At 26.7% G+C, this 25,928-nt stretch overlaps 3 protein-coding genes across 6 annotated transcripts in view; 2 read left to right on the top strand and 1 right to left on the bottom strand.

Annotated features, from left to right (window-relative positions):
• LOC122855370 (paired box protein Pax-8) overlaps positions 1–13,453 on the top strand; it is a 76,956-nt gene extending 63,503 nt beyond the window's left edge. For 3 of the 4 annotated variants that reach the window (XM_044156668.1, XM_044156667.1, XM_044156669.1), the window contains 7 exons: positions 4,584–4,840; positions 7,901–7,986; positions 8,111–8,399; positions 9,241–9,336; positions 9,891–10,100; positions 10,351–10,446; positions 10,757–13,453. In XM_044156668.1, coding sequence (XP_044012603.1) covers positions 4,584–4,840; positions 7,901–7,986; positions 8,111–8,399; positions 9,241–9,336; positions 9,891–10,100; positions 10,351–10,446; positions 10,757–10,986 — 1,264 coding nt within the window. In that variant the 3' untranslated portion in view covers positions 10,987–13,453. Of the gene's footprint in view, positions 1–4,583; positions 4,841–7,900; positions 7,987–8,110; positions 8,400–9,240; positions 9,337–9,890; positions 10,101–10,350; positions 10,458–10,756 lie in introns of all 4 variants that reach the window. The other variant, XM_044156671.1, reaches the window with a different exon arrangement.
• An 831-nt stretch (positions 13,454–14,284) lies between these two features.
• LOC122855369 (FAS-associated factor 2) lies at positions 14,285–17,240 on the top strand. Its single transcript, XM_044156666.1, has 6 exons — positions 14,285–14,927; positions 15,017–15,097; positions 15,167–15,395; positions 15,490–15,676; positions 15,745–16,327; positions 16,400–17,240. The coding sequence occupies exons 1-6, from the start codon at positions 14,865–14,867 to the stop codon at positions 16,562–16,564; spliced, it is 1,308 nt and encodes a 435-aa protein (XP_044012601.1). The 5' UTR covers positions 14,285–14,864; the 3' UTR covers positions 16,565–17,240.
• An 85-nt stretch (positions 17,241–17,325) lies between these two features.
• LOC122854000 lies at positions 17,326–22,785 on the bottom strand. Its single transcript, XM_044154412.1, has one exon. The coding sequence runs from the start codon at positions 22,705–22,707 to the stop codon at positions 17,326–17,328; it is 5,382 nt and encodes a 1,793-aa protein (XP_044010347.1). The 5' UTR covers positions 22,708–22,785.
• Positions 22,786–25,928: the final 3,143 nt, after the last annotated feature.

Genomic DNA, 25,928 nt, shown 5'->3' with positions numbered 1-25,928 from the left:
TATACCGTGGCGCCCGCCCTGGGATATGATATAACGCTATTGGTCGTGGTGGCATGCTGGCAAAATGACGGCGTCAGCCCGCCACAACTCAACCCTCAAAATCCCCTCTTTGAAATATACGGGGTGAAAGACAGAGAACGAAAAAGAGGAGAAAAAAAAAATAAATAAATATAAATATAAAAAACGGCCCGATTGAACGTCGCAACGTCAGAAAATTTTTGCTTCTATCCGCACAAAATAACACGACAAAATCCCCTAAACCCCCTTTGGTATATTATAAACGATATAATAATGACGTTTGCGAACGCAACCGTGTCGCGTATATATTGTGGAAAATTGTTGGACACGCATGGTCAAAATTTTAGAACAGGGGATTTTTTAATAATAATAATATAGACTATATATTTGTGATGTATAAAATCAAAATAACAATTTCATTTATAATTGTAACAATTAATCATAAATTTTTGGCAAGTGTTATATTATTTTTAAAGAAATATCATTTTTCAGTCAACATTATTTGTCAAAAGATAATATCAAAATAAATATAAAATACTATTCAATAGAATTTAAATAAAAAAAATATATAAATTTGATTTAAAATATATATTTACTGAGAATTGAAATTTTTATTACAAAACATGAGAATTATTATTTCTATTTTTAAAATCTGAATTATGACGTCGTGTACACATTTATTATTGACATATATAGAAGTTGAAAAAAAGAAAAAATATATATTTAAAAAAAATTCATGTTTTGTAGGGTGCCTTTTATAGACAAACAATACGATGAAGTCAATAATGTGCTATAGATAGAGTCGTCGTCGTTGTCGAACGAGAAAATAAAATAAAATTCAAGGGCCTACTGAAGAGTCCCTGTACATGGGGTCCCACATATTATAAATCGTGTGTTACATTGTGCTTAGTCGTGACTGTTTGACTCTCCCCGCAGTATCATCCATTGTTATGAACACCTTTTGTGTCTCATGGCATCAAGCCATAGACCAAACAAACATTGCTCAAGCGCGGGCGCTATGAAGTCGAAGGACAGAAATAAAGGTTAATATTGTTGCCAGCTGCTGTTCATATATATATATCTAAATGACAATGAATATCACCAAGAAAAAACAGCCATTGAGATAATATGAGAAAAAAAAAATAAATAAATATAAAACATCATCAAAAAAAAAATAAAAATAAACTGGAACTTGTAGCAGTGAATTTTGCCAGCAATAAAATAAAACATGAATAATTATTTTCAGGCAGCATATTCATACTCGTATATTCAACATGGTTCCATTTTGAAAAAATAAAAAAAAATAAAACATTAAGCTTTGCCTAATTTTAAATTCAACCTTTTTTTTTTTTTACCTCAATCGTGTTAAAGTCAAACCAGTAAATCTCAGTGGCCATTGTACTCTAGCAGTGACGGTAGTAAAGTTGATTGTGTCCTTTTTCCAACACTGAAAATAGTACTATTACTATATACTGATTGTCATGGTGTTGGTGTATAATATCAGTGTGTACACATACTACATTTATTTGCATTGTCTTAAACCAGTATATGTAATAATACACAAAGAAAATTTTGGTATTGTGTATATACATATGAGAAAGGAATAGGAAAATGAAGGTGTGGATAAAACATGCAACATTTCGACTTGATTCTATGAGGTACCAACAAGACACAGACAAAGTTACGCTTGAGACTTTGGATTCAAGCATCTGTATAGCTGCTAAATTTATACTAACAGAGTGACACAATCACTAAAATAAAGAAAAATGTGAGATAATGGAGAAATATATACACACAAAATTCAACTGGATATACCTTTATCTCTAATTCCTTTGAATTATAATTTTCCGGTTGATATTAACACAATTATATTACCATTTAACCTTTTCATTCAACTCTAAATACAATCATAAAAAAAGATAAAATTAAAATCACAATTTTTATCATCAAATAATCAAATGAATTTTATATTTTTCAAGAATAACATATTTTTTTAATTGTGCAATTAAAATTTTGTGACATTGTAGGATAATTTTCAGTGAAAAAAAAGATGAAACAAATAAACCGAGTTATAATTTTAACGACAGGAAATTATATTGAAGCATAAATTAAATTTTTTTTTTTTTCCTGGATATATATAATATTTTGTATAAGAATTGACGAGATAAATTTTTTGTTCATTCAGTATAAAGTATACATTTGAAATGTGATAAAGTTAGCATAGAGGTAATTTAAGTATATAAAATTTTATTCGTAATAATTTGACTGAAGAATTTGGATGTAGAATAGAAGAATATATTTAGTTGACGAGTATGATGAGGATGAAAAAGGCGTGGATCGATGGTAGTTGAGAGGTGAAACGAAACTCGCGGGAAGTGAGTAAGCCAGGTCATATATATTTGATGGGATACTTGACATAAAGTTGCGCATAAAAGTAATGATAACATTAAACTTTGTGGTTCCAGACTCAGGTCCTTGTCGTTGATTTTTTATTTTTATATGCTTTCTTTAGTAACTACATTAAAACATAATACTACATTTCACAACACTTCAATATTTTTTATTTTTTTAAATTTAATAATACTGCAGATTGAGTTACTTTGTCTGCTAATTTTAGTTGAGTAATTTTTTCTTTTTGATTAACAAAGACTCTTGATTTTTCTTTTAGTTTTTTTATTGATGACGATTGTTCTTCTTGAAGAATTTATTCAAATATATAAATTAAACTCTTTATATTTAATATTTTATATATAATAAATTGAAAATTATTGTCACAAATAATATATATATATGTTGAACTTTTTGTCGTACTGGAGGGTTGTATAACAATGTTGAGTCAAGTAGTTTAGTTTTTGAGTGGTCGTTGGGGAACGATACTTTTATTGTCAAGGGAAGCATACAGTTTTCTTCTATCTCTATAATTTTCACCCTGCAAGAACGAGCTTCAGCTAAACCTTCATATAATAAGTCCTTTTATCCAGCATAAATTTTCCATATAATTTTATTTTTCTTTGATATTTTTTTATATATATAAATTTAATATATGCATATATTATTTGTATATTTTTTTTTCTTTTTTTTCCTGTAAGAAAATATTTCAATTCAAAACAGAAATTCAATGCTGCTTATATTCGATAAAGTCTCAAGATATCGTTGCCATCTGTTGTATGAGTCAAAACAACTATCATTGCGTTCTTGCGTAAATTTATAATTCCAGTTTTGGCTTATATCACAGGTGGAACTAGAAACTTGTTATCTTACACTTGATATCAATATCGAAACAGAGAGCAAGAGAGAGAGGGAATAGAAGAAAAATAAAAAAAAAAGGGCAAATTAATTAATTCTTGTTTGATATTTAATAACGAAAACATGTCGATGGCCTTTCAAAGTTTCAAAACCTGACTGATAACAGCTAGATACTAATCTCATTAATTCTTTTTTTTTTTTCTCCGTCTTGTTTTTAATTATCATTAATTTTTATTTTCTTTTTTTCTACTTTCCACTTTCATATTGCCATGATTACAACGTGATACTTTTGCAAATGACTCACTGACCAATTAATTAAATATCATAAAAATTATTCTACATTGTTTTTTCTTTTTTTTTTTCTTAATTATATATTTAAACTAAATTACGTTATTTATATTTTTAATATAGATTAAAATTAACGTTGCTTTTGACGTTGAGATTAAAATAATGTTTATATTTTTTTTTGTTTGATGACTGATAAGATTAGTAAATTGATGATATGGCCAAATAGTTAAATTGGTGAACAACTCCTTGTTGTCCGCCCTCTGACTTCAGGGGCGTGTCATGATAAAGATCGTTGCTAATTGTTACGAATTTGCGAAGGTGGAAAATGTTCTAGACTAATGCTCAATATGTGTACGTACATATATAAGAGAAGGAGAGAGCAAGATACAATGACAGAGAGAAAAAAAAGGAAATAAAAGACAAAGATAATGCTTTTTGGTTTGCTGGGGGCAACAGGTGTCATCTGATTGATCGCCGTCGCTTGCGTTAACCCCCCTGGTAGATTACCTAAACCCGCAAACACACGTTTTCAACTGACACCCTTAATGTCAAAGCATTACGAGGCAGACCATTTGAAAATGTTTTCAAATATATTTTTTATATATATATCATCAACACAACTTATTCAAGTTTTTTTTATTTTTTTTTAAATTTAAATACTATTATATGGATTTATCCAAGGATATCATTGGAGTATTAAAAATATATTTAAAATATATGTATTCATAAATATTGAGATGTTGAATTTGTGGGTGAGCTTACGTCAAGGGTAATAAGCCAGTTACACGCAAGACTAGATATTCGCTTCGTTAAAGCCATACGATCAAATAGGATTATGATTTTTTTTTTTTCTTTTTGTCAAGTCATCGACTATACATTCTCTAACCCCGCAAGCGTAATCTTAACTAATGATCACACCGTCAACGAAACGAATTGACTTTGTAAACCAACAATTTATCACTCTATGTTGATAAATAATTTTATGACTTTATTATCAAGTATTATTTTATAATTTTTTTTTTTATTTTTAGAATTGTAAGAAATAAAGCAGCAGAAAAAGCAAAACATGCACATCAACAACAACAAGCACAACAACAGGGTCAACAACAAGGTCAACAAGGTAATAATGGTTCCGTATCAGTGATAGCACATGCACCAGCAACAGCAGGTGGACATCCAGTTACATCAACAGCACCAAATGCATATAGTATCAGTGGTATTCTTGGTATTCCAGCACATCATCAAGATCCAAATGGCAATAACATTAAACGTAAACGTACTGATGATGGTAAGTTATTTTTTTTTTTTTGCTATTATTTAAATGAAAAATAACTAAAAATAAAATCATTTTATTTATTACTTTGTTACTATATTAACGACTTGAAATTATATTCGGGTTATCAGTCAAGGGTATGAGACACGTGTTGCCATTCATTATATTTTTGTTGCTTGAATAAAAATTAAGTGGCAAAATATTCACGACACGTGGCTAAAATACGTACACAAAATATATAATTTTTTTTTTTTACTTCCCTATATACAGTCAATGTTATTTAGATGAGAAAATTTCATGACACGTTTTGCACTCTCACTTGCAACGAATTGAGTAATAAATTTTTTTTTTTTTTATACAAAATATCGATTGATTTTACTATTTTTTATATATTTTATTTATATTTTTTTCAATTTATTTTTTTCTTTATTTGTTTAATAAATTAAAATATAAAATTATTAATTAGTTGAGGTTAATAATTAATTGCTAGACATTAGATAATTATTTGAAAAAAAAATTGAAATAAAATTTTTTCATTTATGTTTCATCTTTTGATGGATTTAATTGAAGCTGATATATATTTTATATTGGATTTTGAGTAAAGGCAAGAAATGATATGCACATATGTAATTTGATATAATTCGATTATGAGAATTTTGTGATATGTGGTTGAAGTGGTATAGCAGCGCGCGTGAGTATGCGGTGAAAGCACTCAATGCCTCTCATTGCTTTCCCCTTGCCCCTTTTTGAGTTTATCATTCTCGTCTACTGTCGAGTTAATATCCAGTATGCCAATGTGATGTGGTGGCTTTTGAGGGTGTAGGCATGCATTAGATTATAAACTTCACAGACCACAGAACTGATGCTACATCTCGACAAACCAACGACGCATTAGTCTGACTATTCCTCTTCTCTTTCACTTACTTTGTCGTTCCCTCTTGTGTCGCCTTTTTATTTTTGCACTTTTCATTACAATCAGAATTAATAATTATATTTTAACTATATACGTATACCATCTCGCTGCCAATAAAAGCTTTTTACATTGTTGTTTATTTATTTATTTTTCTTTTTAAATATGTATTGTTTAAAAAAAGAAAAAAAGAAATATAACGTTAACAATTTATATAGAGTAATTAAACGTGACAATTAACTGTATTTTGATTTTCTTTTTATCTTTCGTACATAACTATCTACAAATTCAACAAATTATAAATATTTACGCTTTCTAATTTTTTTACAAATTATAATAAGAAATAAATTATGTAAAAAAAAAAAAACAGTTTTAATTAGAAATAAAAAAATTTATAATCGCGTGTTTGAATTATTTTTTTTTTTCTTTGTGATAAGAAAATCTAGATATTAGAATTGTTACAAATTCAGTGAAGAGATGGAAATAATGAAAAAAAAAAAAAAAACGTAAATGGAAGAAAAGAATTGTATGAAGAAAAAAAAATATATAAGAAGGATCTCTTTTGAGGCTGTTTGTTGTCGCGTTACATCTGCACACTTATGGGTATACTTCACCCCAATGCACAATCCCTAAAATCTTGCTTATTTTTTTCTCTCTTGCACTTTTCTTTTTATATATACATACTATATTATTATGTTAGTCTTTTTTTTTTTTTTTTGTCCGGAAAAAAAAGCAGAAGCAGTTTGGATGTATATACGTTGGATGACCGAAGTTGAAAAACCAGGGGGGCCCCAGATTCACCCCAAACTCCATTATTACCCATGTATTGTATTGCTCAACATTGACTCAATTGCTTTCGAATAACGTTAGTTTATATGTAGTGGATATGCGATCAAGGGAATATAATGCAACATTAGGGGGGTTCATATACTTTTTTCCCACTTTATTTTTCGAGTGTACATCATTCGATTTTACTACCAATGCTCTTTTTTTTTTTTTTTTTTTCTGTTGACCTGTCTGCATCAATAACGTCTGTCAATTTTTTTTTGTTCATCATCATTTTTATTTTATTTTTTTATGAAATTTAATCAAATTCATATTTATATTCATTCGAATTTTTTATTTACAAAAAAAATGACCTATCCAGTTGTCCAATATTATTACTAAAAAAAAATGAAATCAATCAAATCTTGAAATAGACTAGTCAATAGAATATAATTTAAAAAAAAACTGTACCAGTTATTTATATCAGTTAAATTAAAAATATTATATATTTTTATTAAATTTTTTATTTATTGTATAATTTTAGTCAAAGTTGTTTAATACAAACCTACTCAATTTATTTGTAAAATTTTAAACGATAGTTAACAAGAATTGACGATAAAATAAGAGAGGTGAAAGAGGGTATATATATGAGAGGGAAAATTGTAACGATATAGTTGAATGTGTGGGCACGCAGAATTTTATAGCTCGTTCGAGTTAAAACACCCACAATTGTAGTATATACATATATATATTTAAACTCATTCGAATTGGAATAGCTTGAATCCCGTCGGCTGGACAATCACAACTTGACAGGGAGGTTTAACGAGCCCTATGGCTATATCCAACCCCTGCCACTTCTCAACCCAACGAATGGTCATTTAATTATTCTGGATACCTTGTACACATGAATTGTATATTTACCCCTCATTCTAACCATCCCCCTTTGCTCCTCTCTATATGTTGTGTCCGTCTGTGCATTTGTCTATATATACAAAATACAATCTCAACTTTTGTCAATGTTATATCACAATCCCCTTTAAAACACTGAAAAGATTCATCCAAACACACCAAGTCCCACGTGTCTATTCTACATTCAACTTATGGGTACAGTCAAATGTTAATAAAGACATGTATTATAATAGAATTTAAATTGTTTTCTCTTATATCTATTAAATATCATACATTGTCAAGTTAAATGATAATAAACTCATTAAAATTATTTTATAAAAATAAATAATAAATGTATATATTTGGATACACAATAATTTATCATATATTTCATATGGTTTTATTTGTTATTTTAAATTACATATGGGAATTTTAATATATAAAAAATAGTTGTAATAAATTGTATTTTAATTGACGATTTAATTATGTAATTTGTTTTAATTTTTTTTCAGATGATAATCGTGATCTTAGTGATCATGCTGAAGATGATTTAAAAAGACAGAGAAATAATTACAATGGGGATCAACTTTATTCAAATGTAAGTTAATGATTAAAAAATATTTTAAAATAAAATTCAACAAGAGAAAGAGTAAATTTTAATTAAAATGTAATTGTATAATTAATAACTTGAATGATATATATTGTAATATTTTTGGTTACAGCTTTGGTCGACTAAATGGAACATTAAGGATGAGCACAAGCTGCTGAATGAGTTGGATGGTGGAGGTGGTGGTGGTGGTGGTACCGGAAATAATGGAACAACGGGTGGAGGTGGTGCTGGTAATGGTGGTAATGGTGGTACTGGAAATACTGGATATTATGAGCACAGTGGATTCCCGGGTAATACAATTCCCACATCGGCTGAGCTCTATGACTCCCTGGGCACCATAAGTACCATGACGCAAGCGCAAACACCACACCTTTATACACCACCTATAGGGGGTACCATAGGTAAATTTTTTAAATTTTAAAAAATAAATTATTTACTGTTATTTATTTTATTTTTTTTCCCATTTCAATTTTTATTATACCCGGTTTTCTTTTTTATTACTTGTTTTTTTTTGTTCAGAGATATTAGTTTATGTCTTCGCAGACACTTGTGCACTTGTAGCTATATATAATTTTGAACTTTTGACTTTTTTACTATTCTTGAAAAATACTTTTTGTATATGTACTTGTATTGTATAAATTTTAATAATACATAAGCAACATAGCTACCATCAAAAGCTAGGTGGTAAAAATTGTTTTCCATTTTTTATTTATTTTAAATTTTCTTATTGTTTTTTTATTGTTTACTTTTTGAAGCTGTAATTTACATTTTGTTTTTATTTAAATTATGGAATTTATTGTATCATTTGTAGGCAGAATAATATTCTCACAAAATTTACTTAATTTATTTTGTTTAAAAAAAAAAAAAAGTTGAAGCTGAAATTGGAGTAATAAAATTTTCTATATATTTTTGATTTTTTATTTTTCAAAAATGGCTTATTTGACGACGCGTGGTGAACCGAGGTTTGCTATCGGTTGATCGTTGTTGTCGTCGTGTAACCGTTGAATAAAAGCACACGGAAGAAGCGAGCCGTGTAAGTGGTAGCACATCTCATGAAATTCAAACTGTGACTCCACCCGGTTTTCTTTACTTACTTTTTCTTTTTTTAAATTTATTTTTTTTAAATATCCTTCTTTTTTTTTTATTCTCCATACAGATAACATTCAATCTACTGTTATTATACTTTTTTTTCATCTAAAAAACATTTTTTTAATTTACATTTTTTTAAAACAATTGTTACAGGTGGAACACTTACACCACTTGCACCACTAACGATGCAAGAATTAAAACTTAGCCAAACATTAGACGGATCTAATATGTCACCATATCACACAACTGGTAAATTAATCATTATTATTATAAAAAAAAATAACTTTGCTTATATAAATAGAAAGACAAAAAAATTATTATTATTTTTTTTAATCACAAGTATTTAAATAAATAAAAAATATAAAATATATTGTAGAAAGATTCATGATAAAAATATAAGCCTGCTTTATCAAGAAAGTATATATTTTGCAATAAAATAAATATTAAAAAAAAAAATTGTATTGATATATACATAAATGCATAGTAAATACGATTTATATCACTTTCATATTGCATTTAATAGTGTTATCGAGTGGTACTATCTTGTGACATACATTTTTAAACATAAAATACAGACATGTCATATTTATTAATTCACACACAAGAAAGTTACACTTACCAAACGTCAAGCAACAAATTACCAGTATTATTATTATTTTTATTTTATTGCATTTAAATATATTTTACAATTATTGCTTTATTTATTTATTTTTGTTTTTGTGTTTTTTCTATTTTGTTTTATTATTTCTTTTTGTTAATTGAATGTTTTGTGTTGTGTGCATGATATTAAAAATCACCAATAGAATCCGGTAACGTCTCATATGTTGGAGTTGGTGGTGAACAAAGTCCCCCAGTATCACATCATAATGATGGTAATGTTACCCCAGCAACACCAAATACACCTGGTGGTGATCAAGGATTGACTGTACTACAATCACCAGTTTCACAATCTCAGGTTACCTCAATACCACCATATTCAACAATGCTACCAAGCTTTGGACATTATTCTACAGGTCAGTATTTTATTTCCCCAAAAAAAAAATGAAAGAAATAAATTTATTAAAAATACATCCAGCTTCAGGTGCATCATGTAGTTTATTTATATTATGCTTGAAGTTATTTTGATTGAGTTTTTTAAATTTTATTTGCCTGATTTTTGATATTGCTTTTGTGGTGATTTAAAAAAAAATCATGAAATAATAATTGTATATTTTTTATATTAAAATATAATTAAGAGATTTGTTTTTTTTTTTTTGATTTTAGGAGGTGGTGATTATTCATACAGTGCAGCTTACTCGCAATATTCAAGTGCACCGTACAGTGGTTATGGATATGGAGCAGCGACAAGCGGGTTGCTCAGTAAGTAAACAGTGAGTATGATAGTCGATTAGATCAGGGATTAAATTGAAAATTTCGAAGAAAAAAAAAAGTAAAATTATATTGAAAATTAAAATCATTTTAATACTCAAATAAAGATAAATAAAAAAGCACTTTTAGTGTCTATTTCTATTCAAAAATTAACTTTATTAAATTATAAAATTTAACAGCATAGGTATGAGATAGAATTTTTTTTTTTATTATCAAATTATCAACTCAAAAAATAAATATATTTTTTTTTTCAAATATAAATAAAATGTATATTAATTTACTGAATTTTTATTTTTTTTAGATTCAACTTACTACTATTGCAACGGGGAAACGCTGGCGTCTTCCCATAATAATTCCCAGCAGGGGGGATGCAACAATATTGGTCTGGACAGTAGTGCGGATGTTGCAAGTCGTTCACCATTGGCTGCAACAAGAGCAAATTCTAGTGGAGCAAGTGCTGCATCACCAACCGGAAGTGCCTGCACAAAACTGGATCATATTTCTACCCCGACGGATCTGTACCTGGCTTGATTTGCGTAATAACAACGCAATTGTTCGTACGTCGATAATTAATTTAAAGAAATATAAATATTAAAAAAAAAGAAAAAATAATTATAATAATATTTAAAAATTAAATTAAAAAAAATTATATTTCTTTTTTGCGACGTAAACGAACGCCATATCACGAAAAAAAAAAACCAATTGAAATTATTAAGTACTGATCTCACTCGAGAGACTAAAAACACAAATGTTCCATCAATGCTATTTTTCCATTTTCTTATCCCCATTATCATTGTCATCATCATCATTATCATCATTATTTTTTTTTTCGTTTTTATATAAGATATATAAAAACCTATACAAATTCACACATGCAACAATTTTATCAGCACCCATGCTCGCCCGTAGATAGTTTAATTTATAAATCTCGATTAGCATAATTTTATTTTTTCTTTTTTTTCTTTTCAACAACAGCCTGTCACATACTTGCGTGTGTATATTGCAATAATTTTTTTTTGCAAATAAAAAATACGAGTAATAATAATAATGATAAAATAAATTACGTTATACGATGCGATCTTTTTTCCATTTAGCCTTCGAATTATTTTCGTATAGTATAAAAGACATATGCAATTTTTGTTATTTATTTATTTATATTACTACTATTATTATTATCATTTTATATTATTTTTTTTTTTTTGTAATAACTGTGCATGGGCACGCCTATCATCCTGAGGAGAACGTCAACTAAACTGGCGCAATAAATATTTACACATGAGGTTTTTCATTGCGTGGGTTGTCGTAATTTAACGAGAATTCATTAAAATCATAAAAATAATACATAAGTCAGATGACAAAATTATTTTCTCAGGCATATTTAAATAAAAAATAAAAAAAACATTATTTTTCCACCCTCATACCTCATCAATTTTTTATTTCTATTATTTGTTTTTTTTTTTTTTTTAATTTCAATAATTCATGAACTGGTTATTAAATGTAGATTTAAAATAAAAAATGAGATTTAATAAGAAAAAAAAATTTTAAATAATTAAATAAATAACAAATGTTGAATGAATTTATAAATGCCGAGTCCACTTTTATCAATTTACGATCGCTAATAACTAAGAATATTATATATATTTTTTGTAGAAAAGAAAATTAAAAATTTAAAAAAAAAAAACCAAAGACCACTCGCAGGATTATAACTGATGAAAGAGAAAAAAGAAAAAAATTATAAATAATAATAATAATAAAAGATTAATACGAATGAAAATAAAATAAAATTAATTATGAAAATTGTGGCGGCTTTTAATCGATATATATAGATTAATAGGGTATAAATAATTATTAGAAAATATTTAAAAAATTGTAAATAAATGCACGTTTTATTTAAGCTAATATAAAAAAAATATGTAAAATTTGGTTGAATATAATGACAATGATGTTTTTTGTTTAGCAATAGAAATGGATCTTTAATTAATGTGATTTTTTTTTTGTTAAAAATTAATTGTATAAATTTAAAAAAAAAATTCAAACGCCAATTAAATTGATGCGTATAATCAATCAAGATCACCAAATTAAAAAAAAAAATCTATCTTCGTTTATTTTAATTATTATAGCATTTGTGTATAATTAATTAAAAAAAAAATAATATTATTTAAAGAAAATAAATAAATTACGTATATTAATAAGAAAGAAATGTGAAGAAAGAAAAATAAAATTTTCGTAGACTTTAATTAATTATAAATGATATTTAAAATTTAATATATTAGTAGTGTCCTGATGTTGATGGACAAAATAAATAATAATACTGTAACAGAAAAAAAAAAAAGACAAAAAAATGAAAAAAAAAAAATCAAGATGCAGTGTGAAAGTGGAATGCAAGTATGACTGCGTAATTCAATTTTTTTTATCTATGAGGCTGCGTTTTTTTGTTTGTATAAACATTTATTAGGTGATTATGAGATTTTTTTTTTTTAAAACTGAAAGGGACTTGATAAATTTATAATTAGTCTTACTGGTCGTATCAATGACAATTTTGTTTTTTTTTTTATTTTTATTAATTTATCTATAAATATATTTCCCAGCACCGATTGAATAATTATGTCCAAAGTTCAATACGATTATATTATCACAATATTAATTTGCATTTTGACATTGTTAATTACTTATTAGTTACATTCACGAGGATAAAAAAGAAAATACAATTATGTTTAGAAAAATTAGCCGTCAGTGATGATAATAATGACGATAATAATTAAACAAAATAAAAAATTATCAAGTCGTTTGTAATTTCTAATATTTAATTACAATTATTATCTATGAATTTCACTTAATATCACAATTTAAATATTAATTATCTTTTTTGTCATTTATTTAATGCCTTTTTATTATTTATTAATTCGAAACAATAACATATGTGTAATAAGTTTTGCCAAAGAACTTCTAAAAAAAAAAAGGGGAAAAAAAATAAAAAGCAAATGAAAAAATATCATCGCAGTTTATATTTTTTAATTCTAAAAAAAGCAATAGAAAAATGTTCTGTTTAATATCACAACACAAAGATAAAAAAAATAATGTTTTCCAATATATTTATAAATATAAGTTTTACAATCATAAAAATATATATTTCAAATTAAAAAAATAAACCAACTGCGAATTATTAAAAAATTAAACATGTCTGAATATAAATATATCAATACGCATTTTATAAAATGTAAAAAAAAAAACAAAAAACAAAAAAATAATAATTATTACCTACTTTATAATTGATCTTTGTTTTTTTTTTATTAATTTTTATTAATTTACTTAATTAATTTTTTTTTTTGTGATTTGATTTTTTTTGATTTTTTTTGTGATATTGTCTTGTTCAGTACGCTGCTCTTGTCGAGTCTCGTTGTTGATACTTGCAAATAAATAAATAAATAAATGATTAATTAAATAAATAAAGTGAAACTCTGTAAATCCTTTTTAAATAAAATATGAGGTTTTTATGAATATACACAGCAGCTATCTATTTATTTTATCATTTTATAAATAAAATAAGCTTAAAAATCAATCAACTTGTGTCGCGCATGGCTCAAAAAATTACGACGAAGGTAAGCGGAGTACATGACCAGCAAGGAGGTATCAACTTGTACCCGAGAAGTTGAAGATACTCCTCACTTATTCTGCTCTCCTGATCCGAATCATTGAATTTTTTTAAGATTTTCTGCTAATGGTTGTTGTTGTTGTTACTATTATTATTATTATATTATTAGTATTATTATTGTTATTATTATTATTTTAATTTATTTATTTTAGTGGCAATAAAATTGGGAAAATATTAGGATAGCAGAATAGTTGAGAAGGTATTCACAGATTCTCTCCCTCTCTCTTTTCGAAATTGTCGGTATAATAGAATATTTTATTAACTGCTGATAATTCACTACATCTTTTGGATATTAATTTGACTATAATATATTCTTCAAAATGGCTGCTTAACATTAAAAATAGAGAAGAAAATAAAAGTTACAATGAAAAAAAGAGTGATAATAAAATAAAACAACGACGTAGACACACGGAAAATTATTTATTTCGTTGATAAAGAATAGAAAAAGAAAAAAAGTATACATAAAATGAATTTTCTATTGTTATCATTGTGAAATATATTTTTTATTTACTTGATATCATTAAAAATATTCAATTGTCAATAAGTGTTTTATGGTGAAATTAAATTAAACAATTAATATACGTTAATTGTGAAATGAAAATTCATTATTCATAATTTTTTTTTTTGACATCAGCTGATGTATCTGCTGCTGTAATTTAAATTAATAACTTTGAAATATAATTTGGATAATAAGAATAATAATTACAGTGATAATAATTGTTTTATAATTAATTTTTTATTTAATATATTAATAAAAATGGCTGATAATCCAATCGGTGAACTTACAACTGAACAAACAGAAAAAGTTTTACAATTTCAGGTTAGAATGATGATGATTTTGTAAATTAATAATTCAACAATAATGGCGGATTTATAAATTTTTATTTTATTTTTTTCTATTTAACACAGGATCTTACTGGAATTGAAGACTTATCAATTTGTCGTGATGTACTTCAAAGACATGACTGGAATCTGGAAAGTGCTGTTCAGGTAAATAAATAAATTCATTTGATAATATTGAAAATAAAATATTAAATTTTTTGATTGTTAAATTATTAGGATCAGCTTAATTTAGATGAAGGAAGACCATCAATGTTTGCCATGGATGCTAGATCAAGACCACCAACAGTTGTTGATGATACAACAACAAGAATTTACTTCAATTCATCTGGATCTGGTGGAAGTGGTGGTGGTGGATTTTTATCATTTGTTTATTCCATGTGTTACAATTTAGTAACAAGTATTTTTCAAATATTTCTTGCAATATTTAGACCAAATGTTCGTCCAGGTAAATAACAGTTAACAATTTCAAACAAATTACCTAAATATTAATTATCTTGTTTTCTAAATTTAATCAAACTTATAATATTTATTGTTTTTAGTTTCTGCTAATCCAGTAGAAGATGTGATGAATTTTATTCGTTCCTATCAAGATAAATATGGTAATAATCATCCTGTATTTTATCAGGGTTCATACAGCCAAGCATTATCTGATGCAAAACAAGAATTAAGATTTTTACTTGTTTATTTACACAAAGATGAATCACAAGATGTTGATCAATGGATCAGGTATGTTTATTATATTGTAAATCTATTATTTGATATAATTAATAATGAATTTGGTTTTATTATTTTAGAAATACATTAGCAAGTGATGAAGTTATTCGATACATAAATACAAATACATTATTTTGGGCTTGTAATACACGTTCTGGTGAAGGTTATAAAGTATCAGAAGCATTAAAAGCTGGTACATATCCATTTTTATCATTAATTGTATTACGTGATAATAAAATGACAATTGTTGGAAGAATGGAAGGTCAACCATCACCAGCTGAGCTTATTGCAAGAATGAAAACAATTATTGAAAATAATGAAATAAGTTTAATTCAAACAAGACAAGATCGTGCTGAACGTAGTTTAACACAATCAATACGACAACAACAAGATGAAGCATATGAAGAATCATTACGTGCTGATCAAGAAAAAGATCGTAAACGTCAAGAAGAAAAACGTGCACAAGAAGAAAAAGAAGCACTTTTAAAAGCTGAAATTGATGCATATGAAATGGAACTTGAACGTATACGTATTGAAAAAGAACGTACAATTGACATTGTGCCTGTTGAACCAGAATCAACACATCCAAAAGCATGTCATTTACAAATTAAACTTGGTGAAAGAACATTAAAAAGAAGATTCCTCATGTCTCATACAGTCAAAGTAATGAAATTTATTTTATTTAATTTCAACTTATCTTTTATGTATTTTTCTTATTTAATTTTTATTTTTTAGGATGTTTATCATTGGATATTCAGCCAACCAGATTCACCAACTAAATTTGAGATAACAACAAGTTATCCAAGAAGAATTCTTTATCCAACAAATGACATTGTTGAACTACAAAAAGCTGGCTTAACACAAAGAGAAGTTTTACATGTTACTGATTTAGACGATTAAATCTACACAATAAATTTATGTAAAAAATAAAACATCATAATAATAATGACAAGAAGCAGAGACAATTATTATTGAAACAAAAAAATTATATGTATGTATATAAATATTTCTTTGTATATCTACATGGCAAAGATTTTTTTGTTAATTAAACTTTTTTTTTTTTTTTCTTAAATTCAGCGGTAAAAAAAATATTAAGTATTGTTTAATTTAAATAATTCAAGTACCAATTTTAATATTGCTTCTTTTTTTTGTTTTGACTTTCCCAACGATTAAAAAAGTTATTTCATTTTTACTTGCATTTTTTTTTTTTTTTTTTTTTTCGTATAAAAATTGACAAAAAAGGGTGGACGGTTTTCGTTTTTTTTTATAGTATAAATTCTATATAAATAAATTAATATAAAATAATTAAAATTGAGGTAAAACCTCGTATTTTGTATTAAAAACAAAACAGCAGGTTTTTTTGTTTTGTTTAACTTTTTTTTTTTTTTTCTAATTTAAAAGCGAAAAATTAAATTTATTTCTTAGGCATTTAATAAGTATAAATATGTTTAGTTCTTTTTTTTTTTTTTTTCAATATCGCATTTTCTTTTCAAACGAATTATAATATTGTTCACGATAATTTAATATTTTGAATTTAATTTAATGAAAGATTAAAAAAAAAAATTTACAAAATTAACGAGTGTCTTTTTTTATTTAAAAAACAGCACAGCCTTTTCTCTGTTATTATTATTTATAAAAAAAAAAGTGTTTAATATTTTTATTTATTTTTCAATGGAATTACTTATCTCTGAAAAAAATTTAATATTTAGTACATTAACTGCGTTAAGAGTGTAAACACAGGGAATTTTATAATTGCAATTTGTCACAAATATCCATGAAATTCTGATTAAATCAGTGGATTTAATAACACAAGCAGTACCATTATAACTTGCATCACCATTTTCATTTCTTACTGCTGGATCAAACATATAAAAAACTCCATAATGTTGCATAACACCAACAGAATAATTTGCAGTATGAAGTACACCAGCACAATGATTTTTAAAAAAAAAATTTAACGATTGTTGTAAATCATCAATAATTAAAATACCAGCAACAGTATGTTGATGAATATGAATTGTTGCTTTAAAATCACCAATAATAAATGTATCAAGTATTTCAGATGGTGATAAATTTCTCGATCCAGTACGATAATATCTAACAGAATCATTATGCAATATATCACCATATTTAAGAATAAAATCAATTAAATTATCAGTCCATGTTGATGGTATATGAACAAGTCCAACGACAATTGAAATAACTGACATTGCTGTACTTTGAAAACCACGATTATTTGCATTAAAAATTCTGTCAAACATACTAAAATTACCATTTAAAACAGCAACATCATCATCAACAATATTAAAGCTTGACAATTGCTCGACATCCAGTGCTACCTTGTTTCCATCAAATGATGAAATTGGAATATTTTTATCAGGACAATCAATAAATGGTTCAAACTCAGCTGGACATGGTAATGGCTCAATTAAATTTGTTCTTGCAACAACACGACATATATTATATTTACCATATTTTTCAGACACATCAATGTTGGCGTAAACTAAATCATAAAATGGCTCAATACATGCAAACCAAAGAACACAAGATACTCCATCATCATCAGCAAGACCAACATTATTTCTTGCACGTGGATCATAATAATAATAAACACCTTGTTCTTTCCATATTGCTATCATAAATCTACCAGTCACCAATACACCAGCACGATTATTATCAAAGAAAATTTTTAATCCTTCTTCTAAATAAATTGGTGGAGGTGGTGGAGGTGGTTCTCTTTTTTGTTTTCCTTTTTTTTTCTTTGGTTTTGGTGGTTTTTTAGCTTTAGCTTTTCCTTTACCTTTGACTTCGGGCTCAGGTGGTGGCAATGCAACTAGCCCAGACACCGTTGAGCTATCAACATCGACAGTTAAAACATTAACACCAATTGTAAAAATTCTTGTTATATCTACAGGTAATAATTTTTCTTTTTTTGTGATTTTTAAAGATTCACGATGAACACTGTTTCCAATTACTAAAATTTCATCAAGAATTTTTTTTGTCCAGGTAATGGGGTTTTTAATTAATGACATTGCCAATGAAACAACACAATTTGCTGCTGTTTGACGATTACGAGTTGATGATGAAAATAATTCTGAACCTTGATGAATTCCACCTTGTAAAATTGCTCTTGCTGGATTTTCAAGTTGTTTATAAGCATTGAGAGGAGGTAAATTTGTCGGACGAATTGCTGGACTTGGATCATGTTTCCATGGAGGAAATTTATTCCAATCAATAACATCAACAAATGATATTTCAAAATCTTGACTACTATTATTATTATTATTATCATCATCTTGAATTTTATCAGATGTTGATAGTAAAGATTTAAAATAATTAAAAAATATTTCTATATTTTTAAAACGAAGTACTGTGACTTTAAATGAATTATCTGATTCTGGAGTTGAAGAAGAAACAAGTGCATTTGGAATAACACAAAAAATATGATCTTTTGATTTCCAAATTGCAATATTTATGTCATTGGTATTTTGTTTTATTGTCAATACACCAGAAGTAAATTTATTGAAAAAATTATCGAGACCTGATTGTAGATTTTGGATGTTCGAAGAACCCAGTAGATTACCAGCTTCAACACAGTCAGTTATTTTAAGACAAATTCGACGATTTGATAAAAAAAATTCAGAAACAATTTGATTTATTCTGGGTATTGAGCTATCAGGACCATCAATTGATTTTGCAAAAAGTTTATCGCCAGTTATGACAATTTCATCGAGAATATCTGCTGACCATTGACGAGATTCATAAACTTTTGAAAATACTACAGACATTAGTGCAACACCAGCTGACTGTTTACCTCTATTAAATTCTTCAAACCTTTCATCATTTAGAGAAATATTTCCTTTCAACTGCCAAATACCTTCGTCAATTTTTGGAAAATTATGCCAAAGATTTTCCGTAGATGTTGTTTTTTTTGGTCGTTCTTCTTCTCGTAGTCTAGTTTCATACTCATTGTACAATGTAACACCATCGATTGAAAAAATTCCTGGTTTATCTTGAAATAATTTTACAATAAAACTAGAAAATGAAGGAATATTTGTAAACCACATTACAGAAGCTGGTGAATTTTCTTTTGGTTCACCAGTTGCATCTCTACCAAATGGATCAAAGAAAAAATAAACACTTCCTTCACGCCATATGGGAATAATAATATCATCTTTTTTCAATATTCCAGCATTATTATCAGCAAAAAATTCTTCTAATGCTTTAGTAATATCTGTTACATTTTTACCTGAAATTTTATCTTCCTCAACACCAACTGTGACACGATTGACACCAATATCAAATCCTTCATCAATTTCTGATGGTAAAAGATATTGTCTTAATTCTTTTTTATCATCTTCAGCTTCGTCTTGCTCGGCAGGAAGATTTTTAAAATTTTCCTGTGTCAATTTGTCACCCAACTTTAATATATCATCGACAACTTCACGATACCACAAATGAGGATTATACATTTGTCTCATTGCCAATGTAACAAGTGCATTTGCTGCTTGTTGTTTATTTCTAGTTAATATTTTAAATAAAACATTTGATTGTTCAAAACTTCCACTTAATATTCCACCATCATTACCAAGCTCACTGTAACCATTTAAATCTGGTTTAATTGGAATTTTTTTATCAATATCAATCTCTTCATTAGTCATATATTCACTTGTTGATAAAATTTTAAAACCATGAATTGTAAAATTATCATTATCCACTGATTCAACATCAATATTTTCTAATATTATTCTTGCAAGTTCATCTGAATCCAATGAACGTATAACACATGCTGTCAATTCATCCTCCATCGCTTCTAAATCATTTATTCCAATTTCATTTCTTGGATATGGATCAAATAAATAATATGATATTTGTTTTGTTTTATCTTTAAATTCTTCCTCAAATTTCCATATACCAATTGTTAAATCTTTGACATTTATTATTCCATAATTTTGTGTATCAAAAAATTTTTTAATACCTTTTTTTAAATTTAAAATATTTGCATCTGTTGTTGCATTTATATCACCAACAACACAATCTTCTTGTAAATTAATTTTAATTTTTCTATTTTTATTATAAAGAGTTGTTTTTAAATTATCAATTTTTAATTGACGATTATCTTGTTGTTGTTCTTCATCTGGTGGAATAGACCAATTAAAATATTCATTACCTTCAATAATACAACTGTCAATTATTTCTTTTGTCCAATTTTGTGGCTGATTTTCGATTGCACTTATTAATCCTGATATTGGCATTGCAATTCCTTGTAAACCACGATTTTCATCATCAAATATATCAGAATCATTTGATATTGTACCTTGAAGTATCCATGTTTTTCCAGCTTCAGCTGGTTTAAAATCATTCCAAGGACGTGTACCAGGTATATCATGCATTATTGAAACATGACGAATAATAAATCTATCATTTTTTTTACCAATTGGTAAATTTTTAATAAAATTATCAACAAGATTATCAATATTTGGATAACGTATAACACAACATTTTCCTTTTATTTTTTTTTCCATAATTGATGTATCTTTTTTTCCTTTACCACCTGATTTACTACTTTTATCATCAATTACTCTTGCACCATTTTTATCACATTGTTTTGGATCAAAAATATAATAACATTCATCTTGCATCCATACACCAACTGACATTGATGGACACTCAATAATACCATCTTTATTAATTAAAAAAAATTCATCAAGTGCCTGTTTTAAATTTAATACTGATGGTATTTTTGAATTAACTGTTCCAATAACAGTTATTAAATCAACATCAACAAACATATTTTTTCCCTCAATTTGTATTTTAGTATCATTAAAATCAGATGCAGTCATTGTTTTAATTAATGGTTTTTTTAATTTTATTTCAGCATGTAGTGCATCACCAAGAACAAGTATTTCATCTAATTTTGGTCTTAGCCATGTTTTAACTGGATGTATTTTTTTCATTCCAATAGCCATAATACAATTAGCAACATTTTGAGCACCTTTACCTTTGTAATTTTCACTATTTTCATGAGTCCAGCCATGAAGAATTGCCACATTTTCAGAGAGCTCTTTAAATGTTGATGGTATATTTACTTCCATATCATAATAATCATAGCCAGTATCAAAATTACTCTGATCAATAATATCATCACTTGCAAATTTTTTTTCAATATCATAATTTGATATTGTTATTGTTAATGGTTCTTTTATTATTTCTGTTATGATTTTTTTTTTCTTTTTTATTGTTGGTACTCGTTTTGTACAATCCATTGGATTTTCTGATAAATCATCTGAATTAAATGTTGTAACAGTTTTTTTTTGTACACAATTATCAGAAATAGTTCTTTTTATTAATGCAATTTGGAGTATTGTTATTTTATCAATACAATAACGTGAATCATAATTACGATTGAGATTATTTAACAAAAATTCACGCATATCATTAAAGTTTTTAAAACGTAAAACACAAGAAACACCATTTATAATTTTTTCACCATTATCTGAGCATGATGATGAATCAAAATAAAAATATCCATGTTTTTTATGATGCCATATGGCAAATGAATTACCTTGGACTGTTAAAATACCAGCATCAGCAATTTTAAAAAAATTATCAAGACCATCTGATAAATCTGGAGAGCCATGGTTCTCTGATAATATATTTCCATTTATTAAATTTGGCTCTATTGATATACGTGCTTTGTAATCATCAATGAAAAATTCTGGATATATTTGTGATGTTGTCATGTATTCAGACGATTTAATGTGATTTCTTGCTTGACTTTTACGATATAATTTATCGCCAATCTCAAGAATTCGATTAACTATTGATGATGTCCATGTTTTTGGATCAAATAAATTACCAAATACAATTGCAACAACTGATGATGATACTCCTTGATGACCACGACTTCCGATTTTAAAGTTTTTTGAGGATATTGACATTGTTCCTTGAAGAATTGATATTGTTGGTGTTATTATTTTGTAATTGTACCATTTTAAATTTTTATTTAACTGTTTTTTATCTTTATTTGTTGAAGGGTCCATTTTTTATTAATTTTTTTTTTCTTTTCATGGAAGTTTTTACGTAAAATAATACATGAGAATTTTATATAATAGTTTTGGGATAACTAATCGAAATAACAACAACAGAAAAATGTTATACAATGAATACAGCTGTAGAATTGAGAGTCAGTTTCAATATTTCTTGTTTTTTGTTTTTTGATTTACAAACATTATTATTCATTTTTAACTGCTATTGCTGTTTTTTAATAAGAAAAAAATCACCACCCCTTACAGGCCAAATAATGTATGAAAAATGTTAAATTTGTATTAGTAGGTTGTCCTGCATCTCAATTATAAAGCTATATATTGTTTTCTTTATTTTAAGTTTTCCTGATAAGGCTCAGAAATGTCGAAGCAATACGTATGGGATTAAAAGAATTAAAGCAATACGTATGGGGCTAAAAAAAAATTAAAGCAATATGAGGCTTACAAATCAATTATTTTTTATTGTTTCCAAAGTTAATCACACTCTAGTTTACCTCTTATGTTACCTGCTCTCCTGATATTTCAAAAATAAATTTTATTTATTAAAATTCAATTAGAAAAAAAATAGTGGCGAGCCTAATTTTTTAACAGGAACATAGAATGAGCAAAGAGGTATTTTATTTAATTTCTAGTTCACCTCCTCGGTTACCTGCTCTCCTGATATTTCAAAAATAAATTTTATTTATTGAAAATCAATAAGAAAAAAAATAGTGGCGAGCCTAATTTTTTAACAGGAACATAGAATGAGCAAAGAGGTATTTCATTTAATTTCTAGTTCACCTCCTCGGTTACCTGCTCTCCTGATATTTCAAAAATAAATTTTATTTATTAAAAATCAATAAGAAAAAAAATAGTGGCGAGCCTAATTTTTTAACAGGAACATAGAATGAGCAAAGAGGTATTTTATTTGATTTCTAGTTTACCTCCTCGGTTACCTGCTCTCCTGATATTTTAAAAATAAAGTTTATTTATTAAAATTCAATAAGAAAAAAAATATGAGCCTAATTTTTTAACAGGAACATAGAATGAGCAAAGAGGTATTTTATGTTATTTCTAGTTTACCCCTTATGTTACCTGCTCTGATATTTCAAAATAAATTTTATTTATTAAAAATCACTAGAAAAAAATATATGAGCCTAATTTTTAACAGGAACATAGAATGAGCAAAGAGGTATTTTTATTGATTTCTAGTTTACCTCCTCGGTTACCTGCTCTCCTGATATTTCAAAAATAAATTTTTATTTATTAAAATCAATAAGAAAAATAGTGGCGAGCCCAATTTTTAACAGGAACATAGAATGAGCAAAGAGGTATTTTATTTAATTTCTAGTTTACCTCCTCGGTTACCTGCTCTCCTGATATTTCAAAAAATAAATTTTATTTATTGAAAATCAATAAGAAAAAAATAGTGGGAGCCTAATTTTTTTTAACAGGAACATAGAATGAGCAAAGAGGTATTTTATTTGATTTCTAGTTTACCTCCTTTGTTTACCTGTTCTCTGATATTTCAAAAATAATTTTATTTATTGAAATCAATAAGAAAAAAATAGTGGCGAGCCTAATTTTAACAGGATCATAGAATGAGCAAAGAGGTATTTTATTTGATTTCTAGTTTACCTCCTTGTTACCTGCTCTGATATTTTAAAAATAAATTTTATTTATTAAAATCAATAAGAAAAAAATAGTATGGAGCCTAATTTTTTAACAGGAACATAGAATGAGCAAAGAGGTATGTTATTTCTAGTTTACCTCCTCGGTTACCTGCTCCCTGATATTTCAAAAATAAATTTTATTTATTAAAAATCAATAAGAAAAAATAGTGGCGAGCCTAATTTTTTAACAGGAACATAGAATGAGCAAAGAGGTATTTTATTTATTTCTAGTTTACCTCTTATGTTACCTGCTCCCTGATATTTCAAAAATAAATTTTATTTTAAAATCAATAAGAAAAATAGTATGAGCCTAATTTTTTAACAGGAACATAGAATGAGCAAAGAGGTATTTATTGTTATTTCTAGTTTACCTCTTATGTTACCTGCTCTCCTGATATTTCAAAAATAAATTTTATTTATTAAAATTCAATTAGAAAAAAAATAGTGGCGAGCCTAATTTTTTAACAGGAACATAGAATGAGCGAAGAGGTATTTTATGTAATTTCTAGTTTACCTCCTCGGTTACCTGCTCTCCTGATACTTCAAAAATAAATTTTATTTATTAAAATTCAATAAGAAAAAAAATAGTGGCGAGCCTAATTTTTTAACAGGAACATAGAATGAGCAAAGAGGTATTTCATGTTATTTCTAGTTTACCTCTTATGTTACCTGCTCTCCTGATATTTCAAAAATAAATTTTATTTATTAAAAATCAATAAGAAAAAAAATAGTGGCGAGCCTAATTTTTTAACAGGAACATAGAATGAGCAAAGAGGTATTTCATGTTATTTCTAGTTTACCTCTTATGTTACCTGCTCTCCTGATATTTCAAAAATAAATTTTATTTATTAAAAATCAATAAGAAAAAAAATAGTGGCGAGCCTAATTTTTTAACAGGAACATAGAATGAGCAAAGAGGTATTTTATTTAATTTCTAGTTCACCTCCTCGGTACCTGCTTTCTGATATTTCAAAAAATATTTTTATTTTCATAAATTCAATAAGAACAAAAATAGTGGCGAGCCTAATTTTAACAGGAACATAGAATGAGCAAAAGAGGTATTTCATGTTATTTCTAGTTTACCTCTATGTTACCTGCTCCTGATATTTCAAAAATAAATTTTATTTATTAAAAATCAATAAGAAAAAAAATAGTGGCGAGCCTAATTTTTTAACAGGAACATAGAATGAGCAAAGAGGTATTTTATTTAATTTCTAGTTCACCTCCTCGGTTACCTGCTCTCCTGATATTTCAAAAATAAATTTTATTTATTAAAATTCAATTATAAAAAAAATGGTGGCGAGCCTAATTTTTCAACAGGAACATAGAATGGGCAAAGAGGTATTTTATATAATTTCTAGTTCACCTCCTCGGTTACCTGCTCTCCTGATATTTCAGAAATAAATTTTATTTATTGAAAATCAATAAGAAAAAAAATAGTGGCGAGTCTAATTTTTTAACAGGAACATAGAATGAGCAAAGAGGTATTTTATTTAATTTCTAGTTTACCTCCTCGGTTACCTGCTCTCCTGATATTTTAAAAATAAATTTTATTTATTAAAATTC

This window comes from Aphidius gifuensis, linkage group LG4 (genome assembly GCF_014905175.1).
Source record: "Aphidius gifuensis isolate YNYX2018 linkage group LG4, ASM1490517v1, whole genome shotgun sequence".
Classification (NCBI taxonomy): domain Eukaryota; kingdom Metazoa; phylum Arthropoda; class Insecta; order Hymenoptera; family Braconidae; genus Aphidius; species Aphidius gifuensis.
Note: the sequence above shows the minus strand (reverse complement) of the source record. Positions and strands in the feature narration are given on the sequence as shown.